At 38.6% G+C, this 17,688-nt stretch overlaps 1 protein-coding gene across 1 annotated transcript in view; it reads left to right on the top strand.

Annotated features, from left to right (window-relative positions):
• The window catches only part of lrba (LPS responsive beige-like anchor protein), a 661,684-nt gene that overhangs the window by 204,024 nt on the left and 439,972 nt on the right, over positions 1–17,688 (top strand). The window contains exons 34-35 of the mRNA XM_055646656.1: positions 2,304–2,368; positions 9,776–9,884. Of these exons, the coding sequence (XP_055502631.1) occupies positions 2,304–2,368; positions 9,776–9,884 (174 nt within the window). The remainder of the gene's footprint in view (positions 1–2,303; positions 2,369–9,775; positions 9,885–17,688) is intronic.

Here is a 17,688-nt window from a genome sequence, read left to right as displayed (position 1 = left end):
TTTTGTTTTTCCCAATGAGCCTATGAAATTCACCGGTCAGTACTGGCTACAACCTACGAGAACCTTCGACCTCCTGGCGACCCACTAGGACCTCCTGGGGGCCCACCTACGGCACGAGAATTCTCGCTACCCTCCATGGCGGCTTCATTCTAGTTCCCGCTAATTTATCAACGTTGAAAAATTCTCGGCGACCATAATGAGGCCGCGACTAGTTCCCAGAATGCGGGAACTCCTCACGACCATGAAGGCGGCTCCCCGGCAACCACCCACGAACATGTGGCGGTTGCATAGACTCCTGCAGTCGTCAAAAAAGACGCCTAAGTGGGACAGGCCCATAACCTGCTAAATTACTCCAGCACTTTGATTCCTTTTGTGTATGCACCAGCTCCTTGTTTCTATAATTGCTTTGGTTTGCTCAAGTAATCTCAGTTTGCAGTAATCTCAGGTTGCTCAGTAATCTCAGTAAACTGCATTGTTGCCCAAATGTTATAGCAATCTTTGTAACACAATTTGTATTCTATCTGAAGCGCTTGTGATTAGTCTGCTAACTTCCTTCCTTCAACCATTGCCCTGAGATTTATTAACTGGTGTGAATCATAAATTGAATTTGCAGTTTATTTTTTGAAAAATATTTTTGTTTAATAGCAAAAAAAATACATGCTTTAAAGTAATGTCTTTGTAAACATCAGATGTGTCAAAGCATATTACTGCTAACAGAGTACATTTGATTTGTAGTCACTGCTGTAATGGAGGAAGCAGTGTAGCTAAATTGTGCACAGCAAGTTTACAGTCAATAAACAAGATAGGTAGACCATCTATTTTAGGCGTTGGTTCAAAACGATAGGTTGTCTAGGATACTGGGAGGACTGCACTGAGATTAATGCCATAGGATTTTGTTGATTTTCATCTCAAGGAGAAGGTTGAGTGTTGATTTAACATGTCATCCAAAAGATGGCATCTCTGACAATATAGGTCGAAGTTGCTTGGCTGTGGTTCACCTCCTGTACATCGGCAAGACCAAGCGTCACCTCCTGTACATCGGCAGGACCAAGCCCAGACTCGCGATCGTTTCACTGAACACTTTTGCTCAGTCCGTCTACATGATCTCCCGGTTGTTCAGCACTTTAACTACCCCTCCCATTCCCAATCTGACCTTTCTGTCCTGAACGTCCTCCATTGTCAGAGTGAGGCCCAGTGCAAATTGGAGGAACAGCACCTCATATTTTGCTTGGGTAGCTTATATCCAAAGGTATGAATATTGACTTATCTAACTTCAAATAGCCCTCTCTCTCTCCATCCCCTTCCCCCTTCCCGGTTCTCCCACCAGTCTTACTGTCTCTGACTACATTCTATAGCTGTCCCACCCACTGCCCTGACATCAGTCTATAGAAGGGCCTCACCAATTCCATTTCTCCAGAGATGCTGCCTGTCCAGCTGAGATACTCCAGAATTGTGGGTCTACCTTCGGTCTCTGTTGCTTGTTCAGCAGAGGAGGCCATGGCCTTCTGGGTCAGGTTAGAGTGTTGCTGTTCCACTAATCCTGTATATGATGCCAGCTAATTTGAAGCAATTGATAGCAAAATGTGAACATTACGAGGTGCAAGGAAGATAAAATCTCCACGTACCTTTTAATATATGGATTCAATTGTATTTCACAGCAGCCACAGAGTTCTATGTTCTGGATTGCATTGCTCTAACACGAATAGAATGTAATGCAAATATAATTTGCAACATCTCTGAAAAACATCAGGGTACAGTTTAAAATTGGGTATGTTTATTGGTTGTTAATTGCATTTTACAGCCTGTCTCTTTGAAGCGCTAAAATATGGTTTCCGGCACTTTAGAAGCATTAGTGGTCAGGTCTGAGGCTTTTAACATGTTATTTTTGCAGTGTCCTGGGACCTGGCTACTTCAAACCTTTACATACTCTGCACGCATTTTCTTATATTATTCATTGAATATGCAGTGTTGAAATATTAAATTGGTTGTGAAAGATATTGACCATTAAGCTGTTTCCAGAACTATTAAAACTCACTTAGGATTTGATTCAGCTGAGGCTTATTTGTAGAGTGTACTTTGGTAATTGTGTGTGAAGGAGATAATGCTAAACCATATCATGATAAATATATTTTCTTCTCTGTTTTGGCATTTTCTATCTTCACTAATTATAAAGTAAAAATTCAGAGTAAGTGTCTGTCATTTGGCAGCTACAGTGTGAAGGCTGTAGACTATGAATTACACTGTAACTTGATTTATTTTTGTGTGTTTCACTTGGAAGTCAATTTTTTTAAATTTTATTACAGGAATGGCAGAACTCAATTCAGAAAAATGCTGGGCTGGCATTTATTGAACTTGTCAATGAAGGAAGGTAATGATATTTAGGTATTTTCATTATTTAGTACAGATCTTTACCAGGCAAGGCTGATTTGTAGTTAACAATATGTTCAAATATACCCTTGTATTTACATTGATGACTTGTTGTTGGATTGTAGATTCACTGTTAATAACAACTGCATTATGTGTTGGAAACAGATGAAGTGATTAATATTTCATAGTAACTGTTGTCAGATACTTCTTCAGCGGAATGTAATGTTTTTCCTTGAAAATTTGGCATAGGCACATTGCATGAAAACAACGTTTTATTTCCTGTCGTATGACACTGAGTTTAGGAAAAGTTTTTCTTTACTCGGCCACTTATTGTTGCATGTTTTATAATTTTATTTCAGTTCATGATAAGCAAACTACTTTTGGGTCTATATTTTCTAATTGCTCATGAAGAATGTGCAATAAGAAAGTAAAAACAGATCTTCCATCCACGATATTTTTGCACATAAACACCTCAAGCATATTTTGGTAGTATTACACCTAAAGGTACATTTATTAACTTTGAATTATTATTTTGTGGTTTGTCCTGCCCCATCTAAGGACATATTATTTTTTTTTTTAATACTTTGTTTATGTAATATGAGGTTTGAGTTTTTACAAAATCATTGCAGGTAAATGTATTTCTGTTAAAATTACTGTGGAACAAGGCCATTTAAATGTATGTCAAGTTGTGGAAGAATTCAATTGTAAGTTAGGATGGGTGAGAGTGGAGGGCCTGGGGCTGGGTGGAGGGAAGCTATGGAGATTTGCTTCTAAATTTGTTCCTGGCAGTCAGTGAAAGCAACAAGGGTGTTGGGTTACGTTGTGAAGAACCAGCCTGTTATTGTTTCTCATTATATGGTCCTGACCCGTTTTGACCTTTTGCAATAGAATGGTTACTCTGAATTTGGCCCTTGATTAATTTTTTATGAGCAGTGCTAACACCAGGATTCTGAGCTCATAAGTGAGTTGGTAAGGTCCATCTGGATTAGATGTTAATCATTAACAAATCAATTAGTGATGTAGAAGTGTAAGCAATTACCAACCATGTTTTTTTGACGATCTGTGCTGAGGGAGTACAGTAAGGTCTTTACAAAATTCATGTGGTTAAATAATCAGATTTCTTTTTACAGGACCAATGGAAAGGTATCATAATTCTTCTTAATTCCACATATTGATGTAGAATATCCAATTTTAAAATGAGAGGAAATAATATGCTGAACATACATTTGCTAATGTCTTTATGGCTCATGCAATTCAAAAGCTAGCCAAGTACCTCCAGAGCTGGGTTTCATAATTATCCACTAAACGGCTAAATCACAGAAGTCCATTTATGATATTGGTAAATTTAGCAATCCACAATTAAGCATTAGGATTAGTGTTTGATGTGGCTTCCTCCTAATAATCCATTCATATTGAGAACATGTCAGAACTGACCGTGGAATTTTATTTAATTGAATGTGGATTATATTTGATCCTTTTAAGTAAAGCAATCGTATGGTTGTTTCTTTGTTTGTTCTGGAATGAATATATTTATTTCTCAAAAAAACTCTTGACGGTTAAAATGATGTTCTGTTGTCTTTGAAATTGTATTGACAGCTGCAAACAAGTAATGAGGGGAACTGAATCAATAGGCCTTGCTGCTCTCAGAGCAACTTGTAGTACAGGGCTTTAAACCTGGAAAGATGTTAAATGCACTGACTGAGCCAAGATATTGGAAAGGATAGTTGAAACCTGTAATCAAATCACAGGCTCCATGAAATGTAAAGATTGTTCACATTTCTGTCAGTTGGATGGAATTATGAATTCAATCAGACAGGTGTCAAATGTTTGTTTTGAAACATTAACATTCATAATCACCACCTGAAGCGTTAAATTCCAGGTATCCCTCTTGAGTTTCATGGCCACAGTTACCAATTCCTTTGCTATTAACACCTAATGGGTCATCATTAACAAGGATCTAAACTGGGCCAGAATGCCAACATACTGCTGAGGAAGGACAGACTTGGGTACTTTGCAAAGAACATCTTACCTTCTAATTGCTCAAAGCCTGTTCATCATCGCTAATAATCTTATCAGGAATATGATAGAATACTCATCTCTTGCCACTGTTATTGGAGCTGGATGAAAAATTGCCGTGCAAGACAATGCTGTTTGATTGATTAGTGTCTGGTGGTGTGATATCTACCCCCTCCATTATCATTGCATTACATTTAAATAATACACAGCTGCAATACAGCAATTTATCAGACATTGAAATGCAGCAAAATTGCAGATGTTGGAAATCTGAGATGAAGCAGCATTGCTACAGAGAGAAACAGAATTGCCTGAGACGCAAGGAAAAGCAGATGCAGGAAATTTGAGCAAAACATAACGTGCTGGAGGAACTCAACGGGTCAAGCATCATCTATGCAGGGAATGGACAGATAACGTTTTGGGTTTATACCATTCTTCAGACTGATTGTAGTAAAGAGGAGGAAGCCGGAAAGAGGTGTGGTGTGATAATGCTTGTAAGTGTTTGGTGGGTATGTGAGGGAGGGGCTTTGGATTGGTAGATGGGTGGAGTAAGTGACATAAGCTGGAAGTGAAAAGGAGACAAAAGCGTGGCTGATGAGAGGAGGTGAAATGCAAAGCCGGGGTGGGGGGGGGAGATAGCGGAGGAGAAAGAGGGAGGAGAAAGAGGGAGGATAGATGGCAAATGAGGGACTTTTTGATGGGAGATGAGAGTACAAAGGAGGGGAAAGGAGCAGCAAGACTGAAGTGGAATAGTGGGAGAAATGGGTATATAATGGGGAGGGGGCACAGGAAAGATAAAGGGGGTAGGTATAGATGTTGCATTTTAAGTAGGCCATCCTTCTGGTAATCTCTGTCTGTAACATAGTCTTTTCTGGGGGTCTGTTGCCAGACATACAAATAGCCTGACTGCAGGGGATTCTGATAGACCATAATCTCCATATGGGGTTGAGATCTTGTTCTTCAGCTGTCCTTATTCTCAGAGATTGTGTTTTTTGTACACTGAAAGTGATGGTGATTTTTATCATTGATGCCTGGTTTTGCTGAGAGATGACTCCCAAAATGTGATCTGGGAACTAGGGTTTTGCAGGGAAACTTGTTAGAGTGCAGTGGGGTATAATGGAGTAGATTGGTGGATGACCTTTGCTTGCAGAGATTCAGACCCTTCTCATACTTGCAAGTGAATGAGTCCAGGATGACCCGTATTTTCAAAATACAGAGAGCAACATGAAAGCTATGAATTGGTTAGTTAATCGTATTTGTTAACATCGTACATTGTATGCCACCATGAAACAAATGTTTTCAATTTACCGCAGTTCAAGCCCTGACATAGGGATGAATTGGTTCTTTAATGGAAGTGAAGTAAATTCATGAATTTCCCATTGATTCTGTGGTTTAGTTTTGTGTTTGTTGACACCAATCTGCAGTGTAGGCTCATTAGTTAGCATCGTGCCTTCCATGCCATCATGAAATAAACATAAGGAGGGTGCTCCATGGTCCTTCCTGGTTGATGGAGCGAACCAGGAGGGACCATGGCACACCCTCTTGACTTTTGTTTCATGGTGGCATGCAAGGCATGATGCTAACTAATGAGTTCAGGCTCAGTGAGGTTGAAATATAGGCTACATATTGTGGTTGATGTTGTTACCTATATTTTTCTTGTACTTATTGTACAGAGAAGATCATGCCTTGAATTGAAGAATAGATTAATTTAATCCACATTGTGATTTGGGGAACAGCGCATTGGCCACAGGGAGGAGGCATATTGCCTTTTTATTTTCAATGGACAAAATAAAAAGTAAAAGCATGTGCAATCAGGACCAAGTTGTACAATGGATAGTTAACTACCTTTAATCACAAGATTTATAGTTCAGAAAAATAAATTTACTTAACTTATAATAATGTAAAATTGTGGAGAGACTGGAAACTTAAATACCCAGGAGACCTGCAACAAACTACATGAAGATATTTCTTATCAATGATCTGAAAGAAAGTCACTCACAATCCATTGATCTTTGTGGCATGAGTACCCCCTTTCTGTTGCTGGTCACTGTCACTGACACAGTTCTAATGGATGACAAATATCATTTGGCTGAGAATCATATGAAGAAATTTGACAAATTTCAAACTCCAAAGAGAAAAAGCACAAGTTTTAAACTTTTACGTATTTCTTTGACACAAAATATCGGTTTGAATATATGTACAAGATTAAGGTTGGGACTGAAGTATTTGTAAATTTTTGAAATGTTTGAGGGAATGGCAATCCATGTCCATAGAATTTTTTAAAAGGCGAGAAATTTTGTTCAGCAATACTCTTGGCTTTGGATGCTATTAAAACCTCACTCACGTCCCATGCAACACGGTATATTTTTAGACATTCACACTGTTCACACTGTAAGATACCTGAAACTTTTAAAATCACAATCAAGAAGTTTCTTTAATTATGGTGCAGAAAGTTGAATAAACAGCACACAATGCTGAGAAGCACCGAATCGCCCCATGATTTCTGGATACATTGAAGCCCTAAGGTCATTGTCAGTTTTGCTACCATTGCAATCTCAAAATACAGCCAGTGATAAATGAAGAGGCAGATTAATAGGTCATTTAAAAAGCAAACAAGCACCTGGGTTTCTACAAGGATGAAGTTAAAGCAAAAAAACGATTCCTACGCATGGTGTGAGCAATTCCAGTCACCATTTTACAAAAAATAATTTTGAGTGTTGAAACAGAGATAATGTTTCTAATTGGGGAGACAAGTGTCACCAAGAAATAAAATAAGGAATTGAGAAGAATATCTTCCCAAAAAATAGTGAACATTTGTAACTTTATCACTGGGAGTGGCAAAGGCCATTGGTATATGTGAATTTAAGAATAAACCAGATTAGCATATGAGGGTGAATGCGATAAAGGTTATGTAGTCAAGGTAAGGTAAATACGAGGATGCTTAAACGGAACTTAAACATCTGCATGCACTGGTTGAACTGCATGGCCATTTCAGTGCTGTATAATTTGAAAATTTGTGTGATGATGAGGATTGTGCTTGCTTAAATATAGAAGCTTCAGCAATCGTATGGTAGTTTAAATTGATAAAATCATTTGGTAAGTAGAGGAATCTGACAGTGTCTCAGAATAAAATGACAGACTTTTAGAAAGGAATCTCTTATTGTGAAGGAGTAACAGACTATTGGTCCCGCACTGAAAAAACTTAGCGAGACATATTACATTCAATGCAGCATTTAAGATTTGGTTAGCTACAAAACAGATTGACTATATTGTGATCAGAATGAGAATGCCAACTTATGTCCTTGAGCTGATGATTATAATCAGCACTATTAATACTAACCATGTGAGTAAAATATTATTTGATGTGAAAATATATCATTTCTGGCCTGGGTATTTTGACTGGGTATTTGAATGATTACATTGCAGATATAAAAAGTGCCTTGGGATAATTGTGATATTGGTTTGCAGAGCAAGGTTTAAGTTTAGGTTTATTATTGTCATGTACTGAGGTACAGTGAACAACTTTGTTTTGCATGCTATCCAATCAAATCATAAAATACTATAGTATATAATCATGCCAAACTCAAGTACGTACAATAGGTGGAACAAAGAGCAAATACAGAATACAGTTCCATAAACAAATCTGCATTGGGGTTTCAGATAGTACCTTAGCTTATGGAAGGATCGTTTAGAAGCCTGATATCTCTGTGTGGCGCAGCCCTGCACCAAGCAGTCTGCCCCGACAGATTGTTAGTAATATTAATGCCAATGAACTTGAAGTGCATGGTTTTAATCCAGATAGTTTTTCCATACTTTGTGAAACTAATTAATACATTTCAATTTCTATTTACACTTCTTGAAAAAACTTCCTGAACTGTCAAAATAGAATTTGTTTTTCTCGATGGTGTTCAGTGTGAAGAAAGCATGAAGGGTTGCATCCAGAATTTGATAAAAGCCAAAGATTTATTTGGAGGAGGGTTTGCTGATTAAGGTGGGATCTAATTTCTTAGATTAATATCATTTAACCTTAATTTTCTCCTTCCCTCACAATTTCCCAACATTATTCTTGGGCTTAAACAACATTTTCAATCTAGACAAAGATTCCTTTCCTTAAAATAAAAGTGTATTACAAAGTCTAGATATGAACAGTGATTGATACATGACAGATTGCAGAAAGAAGTTGAAAAATAATACATGAAAACATATGTGGGAATTAAGTAATTTATGGATTTTGATATGCTTTCATTTTGTTGCTGGACCACACAACCATTCCAACATAAATGTTGATTTTGAAGAGCTATCTTTTTAAAACACAACAAATAACAAGCTTAAACAAGGAACTACAGATGTTGGTTTTCTAAAAAGACACAAAGTGGTGGAGTAACTCAGCGGGTCAGGCAGCATCTTTGGAGAACGTGGATAGGTGACATCTTGGGTCAGGACCCCGCTTCCGACTGATTGTGGTAGAAGGTTGGAAGAAAGAAGGGGCCGGACAAGGGGGGGGGGGGGGGGGGGGGGGGGGGTTGATAGGCAGATGATTGAACAAAGGCCATGGGTGATAAGATAATTGTGAAGCCAGAGGAAGGAATAAGGAATATAGGTATGGGTGGGGGGAGAAATGCATGTACATTCAGATGGGGTACAGAGAAAAGAATGGAAGTGAAAGGGGGGAAGGGGGAGATAACAGAATGGGTTTGTACATAGGTTACCTAAATAATCAGAATTTAATGTTACCTAAAATTGGATAATTCAATGTTTACCTAAAATTGGATAATCGAATGTTATCAAAAATTGTAGAATTTATTGTTGAGAATGTTCAGAAATGCTGAGAATAATCAGCTGGTCAGGAAACATCTGTAAAGATGGAAGGAGTCAATGTACTTCTTGCTCCACAAATACTTCCTGTCCTGCTGAACATTTTCAGAATATTTTGTCTTATTTCCAGCAACTGTGATTATTTGGTTTTATATCTTTTCTTTTAATTTTACTTCAATATGAGTGCCATAATGCCAATATATTTTACATTATACCTTGTATAATAACTTAAGTAGTTTGGTTTCAATAAATTATTTTTTTAATTAAAATTTTACAGTAATAATCCCAATTTAAATCCTTGCTGATTAAAATTTTTAATGAGTGCTAAATTTTACTAATTTGTTAAACTTGCTCAGGCAAATTTTATCCATTTTCTACCTGAGGATTTATGCTCTTGTCCTTTTAAGAGGAAAATATTTTGTATAAAATAAAATAAATAGAATGTGTTTTCTTATCACTGTAAACAAAATCTTGCTCTTGTACATAAGCGTGTGACAAGAATTCACACATTTGGACTATTGAACAAATGGACATTTTATTACTTGAATTTGTTTCTCAATTGCATTTTTCTCCTTCATAGACTCCTATGTCACACAATGAAAGATCACCTGGTGAGGGTAGCAAATGAAGCTGAGTTTATCCTGAGCAGACAGCGGGCAGAAGATATACATAGACATGCTGAGTTTGAGGTAAGCTGAATTTTGCCTGTAATGGAAAATGAGTAAAACTGCAGATGATGAAATCTGCAAGTAAAATAGAATAGTAAAAGATGATCAGCCATATTGAATGGCGGTGCAGGCTCGAAGGGCCAAATAGCCTACTCCTGCACCTATTTTCTATGTAATCTATGTAATCAAAAAAATGATGGAAGAATTCAGCCAGTCAAACATTATCTGTGGAAAGAGAACAATTACTGGTATATGTTTCTGGTCAAAGACCCTTCTCTCGGCCATTCATTTTTTGATGTGAAGCATTTGCAGGTTATGTTTGTCATTGTTTTAAATAAATTAGAGGTAATTTCCTCATCGTATAAGGTGACTTGCCCTTTGAAAATTTATAAAAATACTTGTTGCCTTATTTGTATGAATATTCCATGCTAAATCTTGTCAAGTAGATATTTTAAACTGTAGTGAAAATATAGGTAAAAACAAGTGCGATTAGCACAACTTTGGAATAGTACAATGTCTTTGTGCTGAATGGTGGCAACTAATAACATTCTAATTGGAATTTATAATGCATTATCAGGGGTAAATTTGACAGGTGTCCCATGGAGATGACTGAGAATGCAATAAATATATTCCTGTGGAACACTTGAGATGCTGTTAATTCAATGCTTACCTTCATAGAAATTGCATATGTATGGATAATTAATGTTTTAATTTTAGATATATTCATTTTCTTAATTCCTTCTTTGGTGTTTTTCTTGCCAAGGAGGGATGTGCAGAAAACCATGTGTATATCTGTCCATCTCTGTATGTGCGGCCAGAGTGCTCCTGCATACAGGAGCATGTTAATTGCTGCCTTGACACCAGAGTTTTACCAGTCTGACATACATTTAATTCACATTTTTATTTTTATGGTCCAGATTTTACAGATGTGTTTCTCCAGGTTTTTGCTCTGAGTTCTCGCATACTAAATTGAATCCTACAATGAATTGTTTCCTACAGTTGAGTGTCAGCTAAAATTATGAATGATTGATCAAAGTTGTGCAATGAGTAGTAATTCAGTCTTTGAAACTTTGGAAGGCAACCAGTCGACAGAGTAGATCATCAGGACAGGGACTGGGATACTCTGTCATGGTCAAACTGTAGGTATTGGGACACAAAATCATGTGATAGGCCATTCGGCCCATTAATCATGGCTGATCTATCTCTCCCTCCAAACCTCATTCTCCTGCCGTCTCCCCATAACCTCTGACACCTGTACGAATCAATAATGTATCTATCTCTGCCTTAAAAGTATCCAGTGACTTGGCCTCTACAGCCATCTGTGGCAAAGAATTCCACAGATTCACTACCCTCTGATTAAAGAAATCTCTCCTCATCTCCTTCCTAAAAGAACGTCCTTAATTTCTAAGGCTATGACCTCCAGTCCTAGACTCTCCCACTAGTGGACACATCCTCCCCACATCTATCCAAGTCTTTCACTATTCTGTATGTTTCATTGAGGTCTCCCTTCGTACACATCATAGGTTAACCTACTCATTCCTGGGACCATTCCTGTAAACCTCCTCTGGACCCTCTCCAGAGCCAGCACATCCTTCCTCAGATATGGTACCAAAAATTGCTCACAGTATTCCAAATGCAGCCTTACCAGCGCCCTGTAGAACCTCAGCAATACATCCCTATTTTTGTATACAAGCCCTCTTGAAATAAATGCTAGCATTGAGTTTGCTTTCTTTACTACCGATTCGACCAGCAGATTAACATTTTGTGAATCTTGCACCAGCACTCCCAAGTCCCTTTGCATCTCTGATTTCTGGATTCTCTCCCCAATTAGAAAATAGTCTACGCCTTTATTCCTACTACGAAAATGCATGAATCCAAACTTTGCTACCCTATATTCCATCTGCCACTTCTTTGCCCACTCTCCCAAGCTGTCCAAGTCTATCTGCAGAGTCCCTGCTTTCTCTACACTACCTGCCCTTCCACCTCTTTTCGTATCATCCGCAAACTTGGCCACAAAGCCTTCAATCCCCTCGTCCAAATCATTAATATACAAAGTGAAGAGTAACGGCCCCCAGCACTGACCCCTGTGGAACTCGGCTAATCATTGGCAGCCAACCAGCTTATTGCTACTCTTTGTCTTCTGCCATCCAGCCAACCTGCTATCCATCCATAAGAGACTGCAATGCTGGAACCTTGAGCAAAATATATGAACTGCTTGAGAAACTCAGCAGGTCAGGCAGTAGCTATGGAGGGAAATAGAGGATGGTTTGGGTTGGGACCCATTATCTGTCTATTTCCCTCCACGAATGCTACCTGACTAGCTTAGTTCCTCCAGCACTTTATTTTTTGCTCAAACAAAAGGTATGTCTTGAGAAGGCATTGTGTTTGAATTCTGAAATGTTTCAGGATTTCTGACCAAATTACCACAGCTAAACAACACAGACAGCAAGTTTCCATCTAGGTGTTGATTTTGACGCTCAGCACTCAATCTTTGCCTCTGTTCGTTCCCCTCAGGAACCATTGAGAATTTGTCATTGTCACGTTTACAGATAGATCTTTCATCACAATTTTTTTAAAGTAGCATCACCTGGTATATCTTGTACAAACAGCAGGACATATCCTATCTCATCAGAGATGGTGACATGGTGGAATGCAGTTAGGAGTCCTCATGTTGACTCTGGCCCCAATGATGTCTCATGGCAGTGGGTGAGTTCAGGCAAGGAAAATAATTATCATATGGTCCAAGGGCTTGAGAGACACCAAGTTGAACTGTTTGATAACCTGTGATTATTTTGTGATAAAGGCAAAACGAATGGTAATGGTAAACTAAGGACACAGAGAGGATACCTGAGGAATATTTGAATGGGTGAAGTAGAAGATTCAGTAAGATTAGGTGAAGAGGGATTTCAAAGGAAAGGTTGGCTAAGTGCACCATCAGCTTGGCAAAGTGAGCAGAACCCATGATTGTAACACTCTCATCCAGTTGCTGTGCTTAAACGGATCAATTCCCATTTGCTGAGCCAGATGACAATTCCTTGACACCTTGGTTTCTATCTTACAATTTTTCCACCACTCATCTATGCTTGGCATGATTTACAGTAGACATTTAACCGAACAACTAGCACAACTAGCATGCGGGAGGAAACTGAGCACCCGGGGAAATCCACATGGTTATTGGGAGAACATGCAAACTCAACTCTGACAGCACTGGAGAATTGAGCCAGGGTTGTTGGGTTTGTAACACAACTGCACTGCCTGCTAATCTACTGTGCAGCCCATTAGCAAGGACAGAAAAGTTTTATGACGTGTAATTGCACAAAGGCTTTGGCTGAAACACTGCAGTAAAAAAAATGTAGTAATTGAACTCGGGAAATGATGTGCAGGTCTCCTGCGTAACAGGCGTTTAGTAAATTTAAAGGTAAAAATATTTCCAGCTCTACCTTTCATGTAGGAAATTCATGTCTTGCATTGAATAAAAGTTGTATGCAAAGGCCACATTATGTGAAGAAAATTGATTATATATGGAATAGAAGAATCAGAAAGATAAGATGGCTTGTGACTCCACAAAGAAATAGTACTAACACACTAAGGGCAAAAGAGTTGTGTAGAGGGAGACTTGTTGAGAAAGAGTGAATGTCACAAAGTGAGAAAAAAAAGAGGTGAAAGAAAAATGTGAGCAAAGTGGGCTGCCATAAGAATATCAAGATGAGAAAAAGGGTGAGAAAATAACAAGTTCCAATATATGTTGGAGGGAAGTAACAATTGAGACATGAGGAACTTCCAGCTTCTGTGGAAGAAACATGAAGACAGATCTAAATAATGAAAATTAGAGGTGGTGCATGAGTAATTATTGAGCACTAAATACAAACGCACAATGCCATTCTTGTGATTGGGAGAGTTGTCACTGAGCAGAGGACTGTGATTGTTTTTGATTATTTATTTATCTACTGGTACAGAAGAAGTTGTGGGTATTATCCATGAGTATGTGTTTATCAAGTATAAAGATTTTTTTTTTTCAATTATTTTTCTCTAGCTGAATAAAATGTGTCATTTATTTCTCGGTAGCTTGCAATGCAAGGAGACTCTTCCCTGTTTTATTTAATGGAAAGTAATGTTATCAATATTCTTTGTTGTAATCAGCACTAAATATCTAAAGATGACATCTCGGTTGGGTAAGGATTCACAACAGCAATTGATCATTAGCCGTTCAGTTTGGTATAACACTACCATGGAGAAGTAGGAATGTTTAAAATGATGTCTGGGTTAGTAATAAGGCTCCAGGCACAAGCTCCTGGGAGCACAAATTTAGGGAGCAGGAATCTAATTAAAGCGAAACCCAGCTTGATACTGTTTAATGTTTTCATGGATAATAAGTGCACTAATTTTTGATTGGGTAGGAAGGGTAATTAGATTGCAGTCCAAAAACAATGGCAGTTTATCCATATACTTCAAAATGTTGAAAAATATAACAAAACGTATATAATACCAGGTAATAACAAGGAACTGCAGATGTATATAATAGCATGTTTCTGCATCCCACCATAACTTTCTAAAGAAAGTGCTGTAAAAATTAAACTTTTGCAATATTTAAATGTTTGTTATTTCAGTTGCATTTTTACTGAAATGTACTAAAAGATTCATTGTAGTGGATCCAGTTCATGCCAAATTGACTAATTGCTGATTGCTGTCTTCAGATTATCACATCACAGTCATTGCTATTCTGGTCGTTCTATTAATTCTTTGCTATAATGCAATATGTTTCTTCTTGCCTTTATCAAATTCAGTTAAGAATTACCTCTCATGGATGTCAAACAGACTGACAACCAATAACATTACATTTGCAAAATCAGATTCTCGTTTGTTTAGGTATTTTCACCTTTGCCACTTATATGGGGTATAATGTCTCCATTAAAATCATATGTGCATTTAACTTTATATTGACATAATCTCCCCAATTGTGATATTGTAGATTGCAGCAATATTTTCTAATCATTTTCCTCGACAAATCAAATTTGTAACCGTTTCAAATATGATGATGAATCGCTGACCTCAAACTTTGAACCTGTTTCTCCCTCCCCAGATGCTGCATGACCTGATGAGTATTATAAGTATTCCCCATTTTATTTCATTTGTCCAGTTCAGTTCAGTTTATTATCACGTGTACCAAGGTACAGTGAAAAGCTTTTGTAGCGTGCTAACCAGCCAGCAGTTGTTACCCAATGAACCGATTTGTACATGGCCAAATTCAATAAAACAATTCCTTCAGCTATTGACTTAATCAACAATTTTTGTGGTACTTGTCATTTTGTTGTTAATGGATATTTTCTGAGAGAAATAAATTGATTTCCGCTTTGTCTTTATGTGTAGCAATTTGAGTATAAAATTATAAAGGTCTACGGTGTTCAACTTGACTTGCTGTAAAGCTAAAAAATAATGACTGCATTAGCTGTTTCATGATGTGAGATTTTACGGAGGGTTAACAATGGGGACAGATGTTGAAGAATAGTGAAGGTGAGATCGAAGGCACTCGCTCAGTGATTGGTGTGGGAGTTGGAAGATAAATATCATACAGAAGAATTGAAAGTGGGGGTAGAGGACTAAGGCGGGATCAATTGTAGAGTGGAAGAATGCCAGGGAGACTGCATATTCTTAAGTTGAGCAAGTTTAGAAACGTGTATCCTGAAGGCAACGCAGGAATGAACTCAAGCCTGAATAATTATTGAAAGTTAAAATATTGATGCTTTAACCACCCAAACACCTAAGTAGGTTGAAAACTAATCCCACCTCAGCACCAGAACACTGTGGACCACCTCTTACACTCCTGTGGAGTTGTTTTCTAATTGAATTTTACACTAAAGTTTTGTGTTTGCACAGTCTTTTTTCTTTTCATTGTCTTATAGAATTTACTAGATAAAGTGGGACCCGTTGGGTCCCATATTCACACGGGAGCGCCGGTCCCCCGACGCAGTATTCCACCTCACCACCAATTCCAATATTGGTGGCCAGTGGGGGGGCTTTCTGGAACGCTGGTATGGGTTCTTGGGGTGGCAGCTCAGTCCCTCAAGCCTGATCTGTTGGCAGCTCACTCATGGTTGGTGGGCTGGCAGTTGACTCATGGTTATTCCTTGAAATTCCATTTCAAGCAGGGTTCAAGGCCACCAAATTCAAATTCATTTTCCTACCATTTCACGCAGGGTGCAAGGCCACCAAATTCAAGTGCAGTTTCTTACCACTTTGAGCAGGGTGCAAGGCCACCGAATTCAAGTGCAGTTTCCTACCACTTCAAGCAGGGTGCAAGGTCACCAAATTCAAGTGCAGTTACATACTACTTTCAGCAGGGTGCAAGGCCACCAAATTCAGTGCAGTTTCATACCACTTCCAGCAGGATGAAACCACCATAAAACCACACAAAACACCAAACTCACAGTTCAGTAGACATTCAGTGTGTTTAGTTGATTTCACAGCTCAGACAGAATCGTGACCTCTCACTCCCACATCATGCAGAGACTGAGCCACACCCACACTTCCGAGTTTTATAACCCCTCCCCCTCCCACCTGAAAAGGTGTGGCCTTCATGGCGTGATTGACAGGAGAGAGATTCTCAACATTTTTTAAACACTAATAACACTTTTATTTTTAATTGATGGGAAGAATTCCCTGCACATGCTCAGCGGAGGGGAGACTGAGTGAGATGGCCAAAAATCACAGCCGTAAGTGGTAGCGTTTTATCTAAAATCGAAACACAGTGCAAACAGGAAGTAAGTGCATTTGCAGTAGTGTACATTTTAGCTTCAAGCCCAATCACCCAAGCCACCATTTGTAGTAAGTAGTGCCGTTCAACTTCAACTTCAGTAAGTAGTGCCTTTCAACTTCAAGCCAAAACACCCAAGCCACCATTTGCAGTAAGTAGTGCCTTTCAACTTCTTGCCAAAGCACCCAAGCCACCATTTGCAGTAGGTAGTGCATTTTAATTTCAAGCAAAAGCACGCAAGCCACTAGTTGCAGTAGTGCCTTTTAAATTCAAGCCAAAGCTCCCAAACAACCATTTGCAGGCAGTGCCTTTTTACTTCAAACAAACCATATTTTCATTTTCAAACCACATTAAGGGGACTCACATTTGAGTAGACATTTGTTCAGTGTTATTCAGAGCTCAGAGAGACGTGACCCTTTGGCTTTATCCATCTTGCAGAAACTGAGTGAGGCACACCACTTCCTGGTTTTATAGTCTCTCCCCCTCCCTCCAGCAGGGGCAGCAGAGAGAATGGTGAATTTAAAAAAAAACATTAATATCTCTCTGATTTGTCATCGATGGGAAAAATCCTCCAGTCCCGGAAGGGGGAGAGGGGCTCTGAGCGAGGTGGCCAAAAATGACGGCCGTAGGTGGCGGCGTTCTCTCGGAAATCACGCCATAGCGAGCCAAAAGCGGTCAAGATCAATTTTAGCAATACAGGTGTGTCATTTAGGTATAATTAATGATTTTCTGTATTATCTGAATATGTGCCTGTAATGCTGCTTTAAGCAAGGGCTTTAAGCAAGAATGTCCTTGTACATGCACCTTGCCATACTTGTGCATATGACAATAAACGCAACTTGTGAATCTTGTGAACAAGGTTAGTTAAACCTCGTTGTTTCAAGAGGAAAAGTGTGCTAAAAAGGGGATAAGGAGAAATCAGCAAAATCTCCAAAAGCACATGAAGAATAATCAATGTGAAGGAATCTCCAGATAATCCTGCCTATCTTTTAGGTGTAATACCTTCTGTGTCACAATGTACACATTTTCCTCCTTACCTAATCTAATGATTTCCTGGAAGTGCTATTTTTGTAG

This window comes from Leucoraja erinacea, chromosome 1 (genome assembly GCF_028641065.1).
Source record: "Leucoraja erinacea ecotype New England chromosome 1, Leri_hhj_1, whole genome shotgun sequence".
In the NCBI taxonomy this organism is placed as follows: domain Eukaryota; kingdom Metazoa; phylum Chordata; class Chondrichthyes; order Rajiformes; family Rajidae; genus Leucoraja; species Leucoraja erinaceus.
Note: the sequence above shows the minus strand (reverse complement) of the source record. Positions and strands in the feature narration are given on the sequence as shown.